This window comes from Lipomyces arxii (assembly GCF_038497795.1).
Source record: "Lipomyces arxii strain Phaff 12-163 unplaced genomic scaffold V1512scaffold_2, whole genome shotgun sequence".
Taxonomy (NCBI): domain Eukaryota; kingdom Fungi; phylum Ascomycota; class Lipomycetes; order Lipomycetales; family Lipomycetaceae; genus Lipomyces; species Lipomyces arxii.
Window position 1 is genome coordinate 784,379 of NW_027117701.1, and position 15,227 is coordinate 799,605.

Genomic DNA, 15,227 nt, shown 5'->3' on the forward strand with positions numbered 1-15,227 from the left:
TTGATTTATTGGTCAAGTTGTTCTGTCGATGGTTGATAATGTCATCGTGAACGTGGAAAAATATATAAATAAGCTCGACCTCCCGGGTCGGTCGGTGCTCAGCTTTTAATACCCTGAATTTTTCTTTTTTGATTTTCTCTCAATCAAACCAAATCATTCGTCAGTATACAATGGCTTCTAACCCACCTGGAATTTGCTGCTTGGTCGCCGTTAAGCATGGTATGTGATAACGATTGACGTTTCTACTGGCTCGTTTTAACCATTTTATAGAAGGAGTGCCCACCGGAAAATTGATCGATTTCCATGGAAGCATGTGATCCACCAAAGTTACATCATTGTAGTGAATCATAATAACTGACATCAATTAGTCGAGACATACACTGCTGGTGATGCCACTTCCAAGAAGATCGTTGTCATTGTCACCGATATCTTTGGCCATACTTTTGTTAATACTCAACTGCAAGTTTACACCTACATTCTTCTTTCACAGCTAATAAGATCAGCATTGCCGACGCCTTTGCTGCCCAGGGATACTATGTCCTGGTTCCTGATATTCTCAAAGGTGATCCCATTCCTTACATGTCCCAAGAGGAATTGGCCAAGTACAATCTTCCCGGCTGGCTCAGCAGACACACCGTCGAGATCACCGAGCCCATCGTGACCGGCGTCATTGCCAACATCAAGGCTGACTTTGCCCCCACTTCTATCGGTGCTGTTGGCTATTGCTTCGGTGCCAAATATGTCGTCCGTCTCCTCGGAGACAAGGCCATCACTGCTGGTGCCATTGCCCATCCTTCGTTCATCACTGAGGAGGAAGTCGAGAAGGTCACTCTTCCTATAATCATCTCCGCCGCTGAGGTTGATCGTGTCTTCCCCGCTGAGAACAGAGCTAAGACCGAGGCTATCTTGGTTAAGAACAAGGCCACCTACGAGATTACTGTCTACGCTGGCACCACACACGGATTCGCGTGCCGTGTTGACCCCACCATTGCCGTCCAGAAGTACGCCAAGGAGCGCGCCTTTTCCTCCCAGGTTGCTTTCTTCGCCGAGCACCTCAAATAAATTACCGGCTCTGGTCTGTGTATAGTGGGTGATTTCGTCTGTTAATAATTGATGAGAGCTTTTTGCTATATTAAATGTGACTTTTTCATTCCTGTTAAATGGAATAAGCTCGTGCTCGTTATTTGCTACGTACACTAAGTCACTTCGACTGTCAAATTCTGTAGACAACCTCGCTCGAACTGCAGATGTCATTTATGAACTTTGTGACCAGTAGTTTTATCTAATGTCAAAGTGCGTAGTCGTCACATTACGTAACACGGCCATACGTAGTGAGCCCCGGTATACAGTTTAGCGTATTACTGCAGGTTTTACTGTCGATTTTATGATTGCTCTTGGTAGCCCGGAGACAGAGTTTTCTGAATGTGGGATCTTACGCAAGCAGTATGAAAGCATTCAAGATTCATCTGCGAAGAGAAAGACGCCAATGGTTCAAGAAGCTGTAGATCCGCCAAGCAGTGTTTCTGTACTATGCCAAACATGTACACAGGAGGAAAAATGGAAATGGGTTGCTCCGGTTATTTTCTCTATAGTGCTGGCTAGTGTGAGAACTTGTATAACAGGATAAAATGCGCCCCTTGTCTAAAGTCAAGAATGCTTCTCATGAACTCATTTGAAAAATAGTCGTAACTCTCTGAAAAGTAGGACTGACTAATTTAAATATATATATATATATATGTATTTTTTTATGAATCAGCAGCAAATTGTATGCGGTTTATATTGCGCTAATGTATATTCTGTGCTACATCTATACTCATATTTTGAATTTAGAGTGGATATAAAAATAGCCTGCTTTTATGCATTTATTTACCTGCCAAGTAGAGCCTGATTCAAGCTTTGATAATATTTAATAGCATTTTGTGGGGAAAAGGCGTACGTGACCCTAACATTTCAGCCTCAGCCATTAATACACCTTACCCTATGCGCATAGTCTCACAAGAATCAAGTACATGCATCAAGTATTCTAAAGTAGCTATGCTAAGCATACTCCAATACGGTCATATCAGCTTCAATTACTTCAATTAACGTAATTTGAGTTTTGGTGAGATGGTCATCTCCAATATACATAAATCACATTGTCCATCTTACAACAAAATAATACACACCCAAATAGATAAACTCCAGTAACGACATGAAATATATAGTATTTTCACTGCACCGTCGCGTTTGCACGTCTAAACCTCATTGATCGTGACGGCGTCGGCGGCGGTGCAGGTGGCGCAAACAGTTTCTCCGCCAAAACTGACGCATTGTGCGGTTTCACCCGGCCGTACTTGCGCATTCGAATCTCTGGATTGTTGTACTCCTCTAAGTCGGGCGACAAGATGAAGTCAATTGTCTGCCGCAGCTCAGTGAACGTGGTCAGCAAACTGTTGTACGCGTCTTCTTCGCTCCTGTGTTTAATGATGCTAGGGTTCTCGCGAGTACCGCCCGTGAGGCGGAACCTGCGCCTATCCTTGTGCTCGTTGCCTCCAGCGCTTACATTGCCGATAAAGTTTTCAAGATACTGCACATCCAAATTAAAATTTTCCAACGCAGTCTTCGTAATTCGTCGCCCGGCTCCCAGAAGCAACTCCAGCATCGACGTCGCAAGATGATCAAACGCATCAAAGTAAATAAAGCTCTTGATCGATTTTGGCAAATTCACAAGAGTCTCGTTGACAAGCGTCTCTAAAAAATTCACCATGTCAATCAAGTACGAGCTGGGCTGCGTGTTGACTTTAGAGGTCTCCCAATCGTAGCTCGCAATGTCGATAAAATCGTCAATCGCTGAATTTACGAGCTCAAACACACGCTTCTCAGCTATCTTGCGTGCATTGGCAAACTCGGTCGCAGCCTGCAACACAATAGATTCTGCATGAGGCACCGTTGCGCCTTCGTTCAGCATGCGCTCTAGTTCATGTGACGCGAGCTCAAAATACTCCAAGTTGATAAAAATCTGAACAATCTGTTGTCTGTTGTTTGACCGTAATCGATCACATAAAGTCTTGCATACGACATTGGTCAGCAGTTCATCCAAAGACTATATTTGTCAGCGATTCTTTCTGTGAATTTAAAAACTAAAAGCCCACAATACGTAAAGTTTCTTCCACTTGGCCTGGTAACTGTTCAGTGTACTCATCGACAAATTGGTAATGCTGCTCAACAAAATGCCGTATTTCTGCACAAGACAATGGATAGACCTGTGAAAACGGCAAAGTGCAAGGAAATCTGAACCTAGTCAGTACGTAATCGTTGTTATTGTCTCAACAAACTTACTGGACATGAGAAACCTCTAAATCAGGCTTGTACCAGCAGATGCTGATAACTCTTTCCCAAAGTTCTGGCCTGTTCACTGACATTGGCATGTAGTCGTCTTCCAGTACAGTCTAGTCCTGTTAGCCAATAACTTCCTTGCCTCGGAGATATCTTACCTGCTGGAATTCTTGTGCAAACCTCTGTTTCAAAAATGCAGAATAGCTATTAAATAACGATAGCATATACTTATTCAATCGCGCGACAGAATAATCATAACGTTCCATGGTTTGAATGAATAGACCTAGCAAAGTACGCACTCGCAGCAGAGTATCTGGATTGCTTAGCGTCGGTAGTACTGGATCAATGAGATGCTCAATTCTCTGACATATTGATTCCCAAAGCTCGCCAACAGATTCTGGTGTTCGAACTTGATATGCCATTCTCACTGTCGCCCGCTCGACAATTTCGAATCCACAGACAGTGTGCAGTAAATGTTCCAGTGGTGCGACGTTGTCATCTGTGAATACTATCGATTGCGGTAGTAGTTTATCGCGATCTTTGACTCGGTCCAGCGCATATTGTTCACCAAATTTATCTAATACGCCAAGTGCTGTACAAATATGCATTGTTTCGTAAAACGGCATTAGCTCGACGTGAATTGACTTGTTGTCTAATGGATCAACTAACGCTTATTAGCTCTGCCAGCCTGTACACGCTGTTTACATACTATCATCGTCATTTTCCAGCGCCAATTCCACGGCTGAGTTCAACTTGTAATACCGTAGCTGCGGTGATTCCTCCACATGCAACTTCCATTTCCGTCGCTTTGATTCTGTAACCGAAAATGCAAACAGCCCAATCTCTGGTGCTATCTCAAGTACACCTGCGACCCACACATTCAGATCTCCCATTACATCATTCCGGATTGTGTCGCGAATGACCGGAACTGAATTTCTGATCAATTGCGCAAACTGGAATTGATCAACTTCTTGCAGGTGGTTTTTCTGCAGATCGTCTAAACTTTTTAATGCTGAAAAGTATTTCTTTTGCTCAATCATCTCGTGTATCTTGTTTGTCAAGTTTAATACTCCAAGGCATCGATTCAATGCTGAAGTAACTTCGTCAACATTTTTCCGTGCATTCTGTGATTCTTCCAGTAGTTTTCTCTAGACCAACAATTAATCCTGCCAGTGGAATGCATAACAAAACTGCTTACCCTAGATACTAAGGCTCTTCCTGAGTGTTGTAACGATTGATTGACATTCAACACAGCAGACCGCATCTGTTCAGATTTCTTCTTGACTTTGGCTAGTTGTTTTACTGCCTTTGTGTATTCCTACTTCGTCAGACTCGTCCCCAATCTTTAGAATAGATAGTACTTGTTGATTTTCGTTGCACAAGGTTTGAACCTCTACTTCCTTCTCAGCTGTGATTTCAGCAAGCCGATTTACTAAAAATTCAACATGATCTGAGTTGACAGCATCTTCTAGGACCGGCGCCAATAACTCTAAGTAGTCGTCCCCTTCAATTGAGTTAAGCAACGATAAAGGGTCCGAATTCAAGAGCAACACCTGATGCAGATGCTGCATTATTGATTGACCCATCGCATCCTGGTCGGCGGCACCGCCTGCGGGTGTGGTTGTGGTCATTGTCAACATGGCGGTTCATGCAGACATTAATAGCCACAATACAAACCTCCAGTGAAACAGAAGCCGGCGAGTTGTTCAAGAAGAGGGAAAGTGCTGCGTACACGACGACTATTAAACTTGGGCTTTATGTTGACGTTCAAGTCGAGCATCGATGACTTCCCCTGTACAATTCACGTGACTAAACAATAAATAATTAGATGACCTTACCCATATATTTGCCACCAATGTCACTCTAACAAAGCGTACCTTGCACGTGACTTTTATTACTTGATTGGGAATTACAGACAAATGCCTAATATTTGTACAGTTTTTCATAATATTTTAGCATACGAGATTCTTTACTATACTTTATAATTGGAATAAACGATCCAATGAAACAATACCCAAAATAACAAGTGTGTCTCTGCACGGTCGCACAGTGTGGGGTGTTGTTGTTGGCATGGCAACGGGGTACCACGCGCAGTTTGCGAGTGAGTTCATAGCACACGCGCACGCCCAACCTGACAATGCTGCTATATATCGCGTCTTCTCCTCTTCCTTCCTTTTTCTCCTCTCCCTCCTTCACCACTCCCACTCACTCACTCTTAAGTACACGCGTCCATGATAGCCATGGCTTCTTCCGCGTCTGCAACTGTAACTTATATTGATTCATCAGATGAGCAATCGCCTACTCGTGCTGTAGCGCCTTTTGTTTCTTTCAACCCTTCGATCCGCGAGTTTGCGCCATCATGCAAATCAGCTGCATCTTCTCAGCCGATCGGATCTAAAACTTCTCCAAAGACCAATGCTACAACTCCTTCACAAAGCCCATTCCACCAGTTGGATCGCGCTCATGAAACTTCAGTTCGATCGCGTCCTGTTACACCTACTGATGAATTTGATGAAAAACAAGCGATCCCGTCCACTTTGCTTGATTCGCCTCTGCCATTAAGACATGCCTCTACTAGAGATCTGAATTATCGGTATGCCATGACTCCGCCTATTGATCTGATGGATATGCATCATCCCATATCCAGAGTAATCCAGGTCCCAGATAACAAGAAGCAGCAACAGCAACAGCAACAGCAACAGAGCACTGATATACCGGCAAAAGCTGAACGGCGTTCATCAAGTATGTGTCACCGGTTAACGCGTTGTGAATTTTTTTAACATCTGTAGTGCCATCTTTTGATCAGTCAAATGACTATTCCAGCGATTCGGTTGCTGCTGCTTTCAGTCAAGCAACTGGTCTTACTCGCAGATCCAGTGGGCCATCCATCAACACCCAAAACTCATCTGAGTCGTCCTACCTTAATGACCAGATCAAGTTCGATCTGACTCCAAGCTTTGAGTCTCTAAGTGTGCGAAGCTCTGCCTCATCAAGCTCCCGCTCGTGGCAAAACTGTTTGACGCCTGAAACTGAGACCTTTAAAGACGTTACGCGCATGGCCATGCCGGTGCTTAAGGAGCATACGCGCTCCAGTTTTTCAGGTGATCAACCAGGATCAACAAGCACAGTTCCTAGTCGCTACATTAAGATCACTGGTCTTGCTAAAACAACTGACCCCGTGCATTTGACTGAGAGATTTCATGTTCGACCTGTTCTGTTAGATTTTAGAATTAGACAACTGACAATGTATAGGTTTTTGGCGATCTCAGGGGTATTTACACACGTGAAATCGCACTTAACGGATCTGTCATTGTTGGCTACTTCGACTTACGCCATGCCGTTACCGCATACAAAGCAATTTATTCTCAGCCTATTTTAGGTTTTCATTTGCGCGGACAGTTCTTTCCTAAGAGCTATTTGGTCCAGGTATGCCATTACCGCGCGGCTGTTTCACGACACTTCACTGACCCCCTGAAATCAGATGTATGAAAGCGGGATAGAGATTCCATTTATATCTAGCAATGAAGGCGAGCTTTGTGTTCAATTTAACGCGTCTTCTAAGACTGCGAGATCCATTTTAGAACGATACTTGCCAACAGTTGGTTCTGTGCAGACTTTGAAGATTGAGAGCGAGACCAGCATCTCGTGTGAGTTTTTTGACGTGCGTGATTCAGCCTCAGCAGTTATAGCTTTCAACGGACAGACTATGGATGTGAGACTTTTAAGGCTGGTATGTTAGCTAAAACTTACTTTATTGTAGGACGTAACATTTCACGTCACATTTAGGGATAGTGACGCTATGTTTGCCAACGAGAGCTCGTCTAGTTCAGAGTTTGATCTTGCTTTGTCTGGCTCTCGCCATAATTTCGGAAAGTCGCTGTTGAATAACTTGGGATCTTCTGACATGGAAAATGCCGGGTTGTTGTCTTTGTATGAAAAGCAAAAGTATTTGTTCAATGGAGCGAGCAACAGGGCGAACAAGCTTGGTCGTGAGAGCTACTCCGATCCTCAGAGCCCAGTCAATTTTTTCCGTGACGAACGGGCCGAACGGGCCGATGATTTTGGACTTGGAAACCCCTTAAGCAGACATGAATCCTTTGAGTATGGCAGATTTAAAGAAAGTTTGGAGAGCTACTCATCACTTGATTTTCTTGGCGGGGCCAATCAGCAAAACCGTCAGCTCGGGACCAAATCTAGAAGCCCGCGCCAGGATAATATTTGGGATGCAGAGTCGTCTTTGAGTAAGCGAAATGATCACGATTGCTAATAAGAGTGCATGTTGACAATAGCAGCTTTTCAAGTTGAAGCGTACCCAGATGCAATGTCTCGCGGCTATAATGTGTACACTAATGCGACCGTGCCTAAAAATAATGTCGTTGACTTGGAGCGCATAGCTAGAGGACTTGACACGCGTACCACCCTGATGCTCCGTAACATTCCCAACAAGGTGGATCAGCAAATGTTGAAGGAGTATATTGATGTAACAAACAGAGGCACTTATGACTTTCTCTGTGAGTATTGTTGAGCTTCTTGCGTGTTTTACTAACGACACAGATCTGCGAATCGACTTTTTGAATAAGTGCAAGTAAGCTCAATTTGTTAACTACAGAAGTTTGGTTTAATAATTATAGTGTTGGATACGCGTTCATCTCGTTTACGTCTCCGGAAGCAATTATAACATTTGCTAAAGCTCGTGCTGGTACAAAATGGTAAGTACTCAGCTACGAAAGACAGGAGCACAACTTAACTACTGTAGGAATCGTTTTAATTCCGAGAAAATCTGCGACATTTCCTATGCGAACATATAAGTAATTTCTGTTTATGTATAGTCAAAGTTAACGTTTTTTACTCAAGGCAAGGAATGCTTAATTGAGAAGTTCCGTAATTCTAGTGTGATGGATCAAGGTAAGTGGTTCTTATTTCGGATATGATGAAGTCTAAACGCCACAGATGAGGCTTACCGTCCTAAAATCTACCACTCTGATGGGCCGCGAAAGGGAGAGCCAGAAGAGTTCCCGCAGCCAAACAACATGAACCGGAAGCTCCGCTCTCTTGCCAGTATTCAACAGATTGGTGAGTTACGATTGTTTGAAGTTGATGCCTTTGCTGAGTTGGCAGGACTTTTTCCACCTGGCAGTAACAGCAGTAACTGGCGTCGCGTTACTCGTTACTAAGAGCTTAAGAAATATGGGGTTGAATCTTGTATATTATTTGGGTGAAGTATAGCAATTTCTACCGTGCTATTTTATTTATAACTGTTTGTTTTTGTTTCTTGTGTTTGATTGGTTAGGTCATTTGGCATCAGGAATTTATGCGGACCAGTTCTGATTTGGTTAGCTGCCTGTTGATTTTGCAATCTTTGTGAATGGGTATTGCTGGGTTTTTTTTTATTGTGTTATCAGCATTTTTGTTTTTTTTTTCAATATTGTTTGTATGTTGTGAATCAGGAAAGGATTTGCGATTTGTATATTGTTCTTTGCTTTGATTAGAGTGGGTCATAGTTCTCTGAAAGACTCATGTTAATTTATGAGGTGTTGGTCGCAGTGGTTAGCTAAAAGTGAAGCTGGGAGAATTGAGTGCATATTATGGATTAATGACTGCATGTATTTATATTGGACTTTATATGGATTTTGACCTTGGCCAGGCCTGGGATACATTACAGGCAGGAGCAAAGTCGGTTTAATGGGCCATTAGGATTGAATGAAGTATGAAAGTGTATTAATTTATTAGATTGTATCCTGATATATTGCACACGTAACGCCAAAATGAGAAGTGTTTATGGTGTCGACTTTGACTTGTCTAGCATATCTTTCCATTGTTTAGCAAATGCCGCGATGCCTGCTCCTCCACCTTGAACGCTGGCGTCAACCACGTCTCGCGGGACCATGTGAGCTGAAAAGGGTTTGGTAGAGAAAGAATGCACGCCTTCGTCGGCAGACACAAGTCTGAGGTCCGGGTCAAAGTCAGGTACGAGAGGGTCAATAGTGAGTAAGTCCGTCCAGTCGTATAGTAGAGAGTCTGTTTTCTGAGCGAACGGGTTGATGTCAATCAGCCATACGCGGCGGGTTTCGGGTTTTGGAATGTAGACGTCGAAGCAGACTAGAGTGTTAGCGATTAAGCTGGCCAAGGAAAAAAAGAAAGAGGACGTACAGTTTTCGTCGGGAAATGTTTGACGAAGGTTATCGTCGAAGAAGTCGAGGATCAGATCTTTGATTTGGGTATTTAGCGGTTCGAGAAACTGGTAGTGGTGTTCAGCCCGCTGCGACATTCCCAAGACCGTTCTGTTGCGCACGAATGCTCTAAACTCCATTGCCGGATTGAACTCTACCCATTTTCTAAGCACCAGTTCAACCTCGTGGTGGGGAAGTTGGTGGTACGTTGCGTCCGTGCAGTCGTCGAACGGGCGAAGAAGGTCATGGGTGATAAAGTTTGATGATTTCAGAATAAGATACACGTCTCCCGGGGTCACGCATTTCAACGTGTTTGTAGTTGTGATCCATGTCGCATCCTATGTTTTTGCGTTAGATAATACGACGAGGTGTGTGTACGGATGGGACGTACTCTTGGAGAAGACCAATTGAGTTTGGGAGTGAGTGCGTCGTAGTTGTCGAGCACTTTTCGTATTTGAGCGTCTAGTTCGGGAAACGCGATGGCCGGATCTGATTTGTTTACGTCTTCGTCATCGCCAGACCAGTCGACAGACGAGCCAGAGTCAGAGCCGGGGACGCGTGACGTTGCAGACAGCTCTTGTATTCGATTACTCAGAACTTCTTCGTCAGATTCACTACTCCATTCCGCTCTTTCACTACCAAGTCAGTCCTTGCGCAACGCCAAGTAAAAAAACTGTACAAACCCTTCAGGAGGGAGAAAAATGCCGTCCGCGAGTAAGTACTCCACGAACCCGGTATCAACTGGCTTGATCACTGTCGCTTTCGGGGTCAGTTTCCTGTACCGAGCATGCCATGACGAGAACACACAATTCCGAACATGGGCTACTGTTAAGTCCGGAAATGATGGGACCGGAGGCGGTGATGCCGGCGGTGATAGAGGTGAATTTGGACCAAACATGTTTTGTGGGGGAGAAAGAAAGACTGTGAATTGGTACATGAAATTTGTTGGTTAATTAAGGTTAACTTTAATGCACGTATTTTCAGGGGTGCATAGACTTATAATGGAGCCTCTAAACTTTATTATTGTCTCAAAACTGAGGACCCCGAGGAGAACAAAGATCAGAATTTTCCTGACAAGGCTGTTCTGGTGAGAAAACATGACGGATATTGAGCTTGATATTTTGGACAACAACATTTGCTGCTCATGTACGCTCAGAATAGTTTCTATTAAATTGTGCCTGATCCTGCTATAAATAATGCCAGCGTCGATGTCTTGAACAACGGTCTGCGAAGATTGGTTGCTGCTCTTCCCTGGACGGCTGGCCAGGTGGGTTTATGCGCCTGGTCCTGAAGTAAGCTTGGGTACATTTAAGGTTAGACTGCTTGACGCAGTACCAAAACCGGTTGTTAACGACTTGCCTTTTACAGAAGAGGAGCTAAAAGTTGGGAATGTGCGATGGGATACGGTTGTGCCGCTGCTCGATGAATCACACGTGCATACCGACGACTTGGTTTGGTCGAACAGAGTGTTCATCTGCAGACTGTCAATGCTTCAGCACCACCAGCAGATATTCTAAACGAAGTCTGTGCGTACTCTATACTTAACAGTGTTGCAGTGTCTGAGATCAAGGCCAGCGCCGAGAAATCAATCGACGAATCTACGAAGTTCATCTCAATAGACGGTGCCTGGAGTGCTTTGATCTTGCAAGCGACGACTCGGGCACGACTCGTATATCTCAACGCTACGGCTGATACCAAGTTTACTCGCGCAGTTGATGCTCGGGCTGCAGGTGTTGCGCCAAAGAAATACTCCAGTCTGCTGCAAAACATGACACTACCACAACGATATTGTGCAGAATTTACTGTCTACTCCGCGAGTTCACGTTGCGTCACGGTTACGCGCAGGACTCGACCCTGCAAACTGCCACACAGTATACGCGCTTAAGCAACGTTTTTGCATCGCACTGCCGACAAGCCCGGGTTTTCATTCACGGCGCTCTCAGACGCAAGCACGAATGACATGCTGAGCTCATGGGCTAAAACGGATTGCTATGCAATGAATTTCGGGCTCGGGCTCGGAAAGCCAGAGTGTTTTTGCTCCCAAGATTCTTGCCGTTCGAAAGCTCGATGTACTTGATGCCGAAACGACCTGACTGCGAGATCAGTATTGTAATCCCGTACTCGAATTTCAGAGTACAACTGTCGAGGGAAGATGATATTGAGCGGTTGAACGTAGACTAGGAGTCTATTAGATATGGAAAGTATATTGGATAAAAGCATGAATAGAATATAGACCAAAAGCTATGTACATAAGTGCAAATCCACTTCGACTACCTCTTAAAATCTGTCCGCCACTTTACAAACGATGGATGTAAGAAAGTCTTATCGTCCGTCCGAATTAACAGCAAGAAATCCGACCTCGGCAGGTATCGTATCCGCCAGACCACGTTACTCTCTTTTGGGACCATGTTCACCAGCCACTGCAGGCACGCGGCCAGGAACGCGAGCGAGTCCATGCCGTCCCACGAGTTGTACTGGTTGTACAGTTTGCTTTTCTTGATCATACCTGGTATTTTCTGTGTCTCAAACTCTTCCATTGTTTGCAAATACCCCTGGTCTGTTCTGAACCCAACAATGACTTTCGGAACTCCGAGTAGAAACGACTGTGCCCAGACTTTAAACAGTTTGTTTTCGAACGCGGTAGCATCTCTATCGGACGCGATGATTTTGTTGGTCTTGAGCTCGACATAATGGTCCAATGGATTATCGTATAAGTTCAGATCGTCAGTCATGTCGTTCGGATCGGGCTTGTAGTCTGCCACGCAGTCTACTTCACCAGCAATGACTAGCTTGATCTTGCCGATTCCGGTCTTGACGACCGAGCAGTACTGTGCGTAGTTGCTCACTTGTTGCTGCTGTCTGGACTCGATTTCGGAACGTGAGCATTCGTTCCAAGTGTGTGGTATCGTTGCAATGTGCTCAAATTTGTAGCCTATTCATTATTAGCATTGCACGTTATCTTGAAACAACGACAGTACCCCAGTATGACATGAGCTCAGATCGTTGATCGGGACGTCTTTGAATTGCCAACTTGTATTGTAAATGCTCTTCAAGAAATAAGTGACCCTGTGTCATTAGAACAATTCACAGTAACAGACAGAAAACACACATCAAACCAGGTCGCATTGAGCTCAAACCCATCGTTCTTGTTATATGGCAGACACAGTAACTTAGTCATGACACCCCTCCAAGTTATAATATCTGCCATTGTTTTCCGCCCTGTTTGCTCTTCGTGGTGTTGTAACGAAAGCAACAGTCCATCTAGATGCTCATCCTCCGAATCGTCTCTTTTTTTGAAGGTGTTATACCCAGCCGACAAGTCAATTCCACCGCCAGCATGCAAATCGTCAGGCAGCAAATAAAAGTACGATAGGGATGAGTCGTCAAACTTCAAGTTACGGTCATCATCATAGGAAAATGAAGTGAATTCACGGGGCTGGCGCATTGAAGGGCCTCTAATTCTCGCACTTGAGATTGGAAGGGTGAGTGCTGGAGGGTGATTTGACTGTCGTGAGTTCTGGTTTGAAGGAAGCTTGTTTTCCCACGGAGTTGACTGAAAATTCGGTCGATTCTGAGCCATAATGAACGATATGTTACTGAATTTGGGTATATATAAACAATCAATTCTGGTCGACGCAGTTTTGCTCCCATCTCATCATTTGAGCCGCAGGATGGGATAGTCAACATCGTGAACGCTACACACAACACAATTCCGCACACTCAGGCCTAATAAAAGCGATGGACAGATTAATGTCAGGACACGATGTTCGTCGTCGACTTCTTCGAGGGTTTGTTAGTTCGCCTGGCGTAGCTCAACAGAGTGGAATGAGTCCAGTCAACCAGGATCCTACCACAGAAACACCGACTGGACGAGGTAGAGGGCCTGTTCCGTCGTCCTCGAGCGTGCCTGAGGAGTTATTTTATGGTCCTGCAAGGAGTCATCGCTTGGTTCAAACACCAGACAACTTGGTCGCACAGTCATCTTTAGCGGGGCAGAAAATGCGTCGACGATTACCACAACGAGGAAGGCATTTACCTGGTAAACACAGTAGTAGAACATCGTCACCGGCGCTGGAATCGTCGCCGACTTTTGAAGGAGCGAATATGCTTGAATATAGAAGTGACATAGTACTTAGGGATCCAATATCAGGCGAGCCGAAAATTCCAATACTACAGACTGAAGTTGCATTGAGTGATGAGTTACAAGAAAGAGAAGGTGAAATGAACGAATGAAGATGCGTATATACGTTCTAACGTATTTAGCAATGGAGTATCGGATACGAAGACATTTACGAAATGCGTATGGAGATATCAAACAACAATTGGATGACCAAAGTACGTCCTTTCTAATCTATTTCGAAATAGGCTAATACGCATATAGAGTTACAATTACTAGTCACTCGTGATTTGAAGCGAATAGTACAAAGTCTGGATGAAGATGCTTGGATGTATGAGCCAGTGCAGGAATCAACATCAGACAACGTATAGTAACTTCTTGTAATATATTTTTATCGAACATTTGCAATTATATGTACATTTGATTCCTAGTCTAAATCAGAGTTCTGAATCTGTGGTACACTCGCATTTCCAGACTGAGCAGGCGCAAAGAAGCTTCCCATCAAGTCGGACAGAATGTTTCCTTGATTCCGGACTTGAATGCCACAAAACCTTTCACCAATTCGATCAAGCGCTTCGTCAAGCGCGGCCGCATCCTTGAGCTCGGTCTTGTATCGAAAGCGTAGTCGTCTGAACAAGTCTGCGTCTTTCCGCTGACAGACTGCGATCAGCAACTGTAAGAAGTTAAGTAAAGGATATTCTGGGAAAACAGTAATTGTGTCCCCGATAGAAGATGTAGCAGTCTGATGGTTGGTACCGAGACGGCCAGATGATATGACTTGGGGAATGTAAACGTCTAGCGATTTTTTAGCGTCGCGAATGTTACCGACAGAAAGATAGCCCAACACTGCGCGGGAAATGTAAAACGAGACAGTATAAGCAGAAGGATCTTCTGAGAACCATTCAAACAGCATGTTGGCAAGCACAACTGGGCTATCCTTTGTCCCCAGCAGCAAGAACTTCTCAGCTTCATAAGGTGAATCTTCTATTTCAAATTAGACAAAATGTATGACCAATTGTAACAAACAAACCATTTGCAAATGCAGATCCAAAGATATGAAATAGCTCTGGGTCTCCATACTTTACATCTCCGTTTGACCCACTCCATTGGACCACATCTTGAATATACTCTTTCCTTCTCGGCTCATCTGGTTTAAACAAATCAAACAGTGTCACGACTTGCACTAATCTCTCATAAGTATCTATGCATATACAGACCAAACAGAAAACCCACGTCTCGATTCAATATTAACAGGCACTTTGGCAGTCTTGTAAGTATCAACCATGTACCGCGCTAAATCACCACCACTTCCACCTTCTCCAGCTTGTAACAGCTGTTGAGCACCATGATACAGTAATTCAATTGCATGGTCATATTGCTGTGCTTTGATATGTCTGGCAGCGACTGTCCTGAGTGCCTGATGAGCCTCGTAGAACTGCTGATCCGCAATTCTGATCTGTCAGTTTAGTCCTTATTAAGTAAAAACGCTTACCTTTGCTTGACTCGAGCTAAAGTCTTTTCTAATTTACTCGCACTCATTTTGCTCTTTAATTGGTGGTGACGTTCTTGCGAGTTGAAGATGTCGGGACAATTCTTATACACGGTAGTACCAAACCCTTATAAAC

General features: G+C 44.2%; 9 protein-coding genes across 9 annotated transcripts; 5 read left to right on the plus strand and 4 right to left on the minus strand.

Moving 5' to 3' along the window:
• V1512DRAFT_258297 (dienelactone hydrolase) lies at positions 1 to 1,308 on the plus strand. Its single transcript, XM_066915416.1, has 4 exons — positions 1 to 219; positions 271 to 309; positions 369 to 459; positions 504 to 1,308. Exons 1-4 carry the CDS (start codon positions 171 to 173, stop codon positions 1,060 to 1,062), a joined length of 738 nt encoding a protein of 245 aa, XP_066773684.1. The 5' UTR covers positions 1 to 170; the 3' UTR covers positions 1,063 to 1,308.
• A 603-nt stretch (positions 1,309 to 1,911) lies between these two features.
• V1512DRAFT_289443 (exocyst complex subunit Sec15-like-domain-containing protein) lies at positions 1,912 to 5,063 on the minus strand. The gene is made up of 7 exons (XM_066918176.1): positions 4,677 to 5,063; positions 4,514 to 4,633; positions 4,025 to 4,463; positions 3,474 to 3,979; positions 3,319 to 3,428; positions 3,132 to 3,270; positions 1,912 to 3,082 (listed from the first exon to the last, which is right to left on the minus strand). Exons 1-7 carry the CDS (start codon positions 4,953 to 4,955, stop codon positions 2,210 to 2,212), a joined length of 2,466 nt encoding a protein of 821 aa, XP_066773685.1. The 5' UTR covers positions 4,956 to 5,063; the 3' UTR covers positions 1,912 to 2,209.
• A 179-nt stretch (positions 5,064 to 5,242) lies between these two features.
• On the plus strand, positions 5,243 to 6,964 carry V1512DRAFT_69295 (uncharacterized protein). Its single transcript, XM_066918479.1, has 3 exons — positions 5,243 to 6,057; positions 6,105 to 6,741; positions 6,797 to 6,964. The coding sequence occupies exons 1-2, from the start codon at positions 5,547 to 5,549 to the stop codon at positions 6,692 to 6,694; spliced, it is 1,101 nt and encodes a 366-aa protein (XP_066773686.1). The 5' UTR covers positions 5,243 to 5,546; the 3' UTR covers positions 6,695 to 6,741; positions 6,797 to 6,964.
• On the plus strand, positions 6,797 to 8,489 carry V1512DRAFT_269734 (RNA recognition motif 2-domain-containing protein; the record flags this gene model as incomplete). The annotated part of the gene is made up of 7 exons (XM_066917581.1): positions 6,797 to 7,027; positions 7,076 to 7,556; positions 7,608 to 7,826; positions 7,870 to 7,900; positions 7,947 to 8,024; positions 8,072 to 8,076; positions 8,266 to 8,489. 7 exons carry the CDS (start codon positions 6,797 to 6,799, stop codon positions 8,487 to 8,489), a joined length of 1,269 nt encoding a protein of 422 aa, XP_066773687.1.
• A 527-nt stretch (positions 8,490 to 9,016) lies between these two features.
• Positions 9,017 to 10,407, minus strand: V1512DRAFT_285177 (D123-domain-containing protein). Its single transcript, XM_066918041.1, has 4 exons — positions 10,169 to 10,407; positions 9,877 to 10,120; positions 9,466 to 9,823; positions 9,017 to 9,414 (listed from the first exon to the last, which is right to left on the minus strand). Exons 1-4 carry the CDS (start codon positions 10,381 to 10,383, stop codon positions 9,092 to 9,094), a joined length of 1,140 nt encoding a protein of 379 aa, XP_066773688.1. The 5' UTR covers positions 10,384 to 10,407; the 3' UTR covers positions 9,017 to 9,091.
• Positions 10,408 to 10,477: 70 nt separating this feature from the next.
• V1512DRAFT_274164 (uncharacterized protein) lies at positions 10,478 to 11,666 on the plus strand (the record flags this gene model as incomplete). The annotated part of the gene is made up of 4 exons (XM_066917761.1): positions 10,478 to 10,631; positions 10,719 to 10,936; positions 10,966 to 11,275; positions 11,509 to 11,666. Exons 1-4 carry the CDS (start codon positions 10,583 to 10,585, stop codon positions 11,664 to 11,666), a joined length of 735 nt encoding a protein of 244 aa, XP_066773689.1. The 5' UTR covers positions 10,478 to 10,582.
• A 3-nt stretch (positions 11,667 to 11,669) lies between these two features.
• V1512DRAFT_258318 (RAI1 like PD-XK nuclease-domain-containing protein) lies at positions 11,670 to 13,125 on the minus strand. Its single transcript, XM_066915417.1, has 3 exons — positions 12,595 to 13,125; positions 12,464 to 12,551; positions 11,670 to 12,417 (listed from the first exon to the last, which is right to left on the minus strand). The coding sequence occupies exons 1-3, from the start codon at positions 13,063 to 13,065 to the stop codon at positions 11,756 to 11,758; spliced, it is 1,221 nt and encodes a 406-aa protein (XP_066773690.1). The 5' UTR covers positions 13,066 to 13,125; the 3' UTR covers positions 11,670 to 11,755.
• V1512DRAFT_258321 (uncharacterized protein) lies at positions 13,016 to 14,007 on the plus strand. Its single transcript, XM_066915418.1, has 3 exons — positions 13,016 to 13,701; positions 13,749 to 13,820; positions 13,867 to 14,007. Exons 1-3 carry the CDS (start codon positions 13,224 to 13,226, stop codon positions 13,971 to 13,973), a joined length of 657 nt encoding a protein of 218 aa, XP_066773691.1. The 5' UTR covers positions 13,016 to 13,223; the 3' UTR covers positions 13,974 to 14,007.
• On the minus strand, positions 13,915 to 15,160 carry V1512DRAFT_220647 (uncharacterized protein). Its single transcript, XM_066913692.1, has 4 exons — positions 15,095 to 15,160; positions 14,836 to 15,053; positions 14,633 to 14,785; positions 13,915 to 14,586 (listed from the first exon to the last, which is right to left on the minus strand). The coding sequence occupies exons 1-4, from the start codon at positions 15,139 to 15,141 to the stop codon at positions 14,030 to 14,032; spliced, it is 975 nt and encodes a 324-aa protein (XP_066773692.1). The 5' UTR covers positions 15,142 to 15,160; the 3' UTR covers positions 13,915 to 14,029.
• Positions 15,161 to 15,227: the final 67 nt, after the last annotated feature.

Excerpts from the sequence above, each read along its gene's own strand:
- V1512DRAFT_220647 (XM_066913692.1), bottom strand. The coding sequence starts at position 15,141 with ATGAGTGCGAGTAAATTAGAAAAGACTTTAGCTCGAGTCAAGCAAAG. Across the intron at positions 14,786-14,835 it reads TGTTAATATTGAATCGAGAC|TGCAAGTCGTGACACTGTTT; the intron begins GTGGGTTTTCTG and ends ATGAGAGATTAG. Across the intron at positions 14,587-14,632 it reads TGGATCTGCATTTGCAAATG|AAGATTCACCTTATGAAGCT; the intron begins GTTTGTTTGTTA and ends AATTTGAAATAG.
- V1512DRAFT_258321 (XM_066915418.1), top strand. The coding sequence starts at position 13,224 with ATGGACAGATTAATGTCAGGACACGATGTTCGTCGTCGACTTCTTCGA. Across the intron at positions 13,702-13,748 it reads TGAGTTACAAGAAAGAGAAG|CAATGGAGTATCGGATACGA; the intron begins GTGAAATGAACG and ends TAACGTATTTAG. Across the intron at positions 13,821-13,866 it reads ACAACAATTGGATGACCAAA|AGTTACAATTACTAGTCACT; the intron begins GTACGTCCTTTC and ends ATACGCATATAG.
- V1512DRAFT_285177 (XM_066918041.1), bottom strand. The coding sequence starts at position 10,383 with ATGTTTGGTCCAAATTCACCTCTATCACCGCCGGCATCACCGCCTCCG. Across the intron at positions 10,121-10,168 it reads ATTTTTCTCCCTCCTGAAGG|TGAAAGAGCGGAATGGAGTA; the intron begins GTTTGTACAGTT and ends CTGACTTGGTAG. Across the intron at positions 9,824-9,876 it reads TCAATTGGTCTTCTCCAAGA|GATGCGACATGGATCACAAC; the intron begins GTACGTCCCATC and ends GCAAAAACATAG.
- V1512DRAFT_258297 (XM_066915416.1), top strand. The coding sequence starts at position 171 with ATGGCTTCTAACCCACCTGGAATTTGCTGCTTGGTCGCCGTTAAGCAT. Across the intron at positions 220-270 it reads CTTGGTCGCCGTTAAGCATG|AAGGAGTGCCCACCGGAAAA; the intron begins GTATGTGATAAC and ends ACCATTTTATAG. Across the intron at positions 460-503 it reads ACTTTTGTTAATACTCAACT|CATTGCCGACGCCTTTGCTG; the intron begins GCAAGTTTACAC and ends TAATAAGATCAG.
- V1512DRAFT_258318 (XM_066915417.1), bottom strand. The coding sequence starts at position 13,065 with ATGGCTCAGAATCGACCGAATTTTCAGTCAACTCCGTGGGAAAACAAG. Across the intron at positions 12,552-12,594 it reads TCAATGCGACCTGGTTTGAT|GGTCACTTATTTCTTGAAGA; the intron begins GTGTGTTTTCTG and ends CTAATGACACAG. Across the intron at positions 12,418-12,463 it reads TGAGCTCATGTCATACTGGG|GCTACAAATTTGAGCACATT; the intron begins GTACTGTCGTTG and ends AATAATGAATAG.
- V1512DRAFT_289443 (XM_066918176.1), bottom strand. The coding sequence starts at position 4,955 with ATGTTGACAATGACCACAACCACACCCGCAGGCGGTGCCGCCGACCAG. Across the intron at positions 4,464-4,513 it reads GAAGAGCCTTAGTATCTAGG|AGAAAACTACTGGAAGAATC; the intron begins GTAAGCAGTTTT and ends TTGTTGGTCTAG. Across the intron at positions 3,980-4,024 it reads GCTGGAAAATGACGATGATA|TTGATCCATTAGACAACAAG; the intron begins GTATGTAAACAG and ends AATAAGCGTTAG.
- V1512DRAFT_69295 (XM_066918479.1), top strand. The coding sequence starts at position 5,547 with ATGATAGCCATGGCTTCTTCCGCGTCTGCAACTGTAACTTATATTGAT. Across the intron at positions 6,058-6,104 it reads AGCTGAACGGCGTTCATCAA|TGCCATCTTTTGATCAGTCA; the intron begins GTATGTGTCACC and ends TAACATCTGTAG.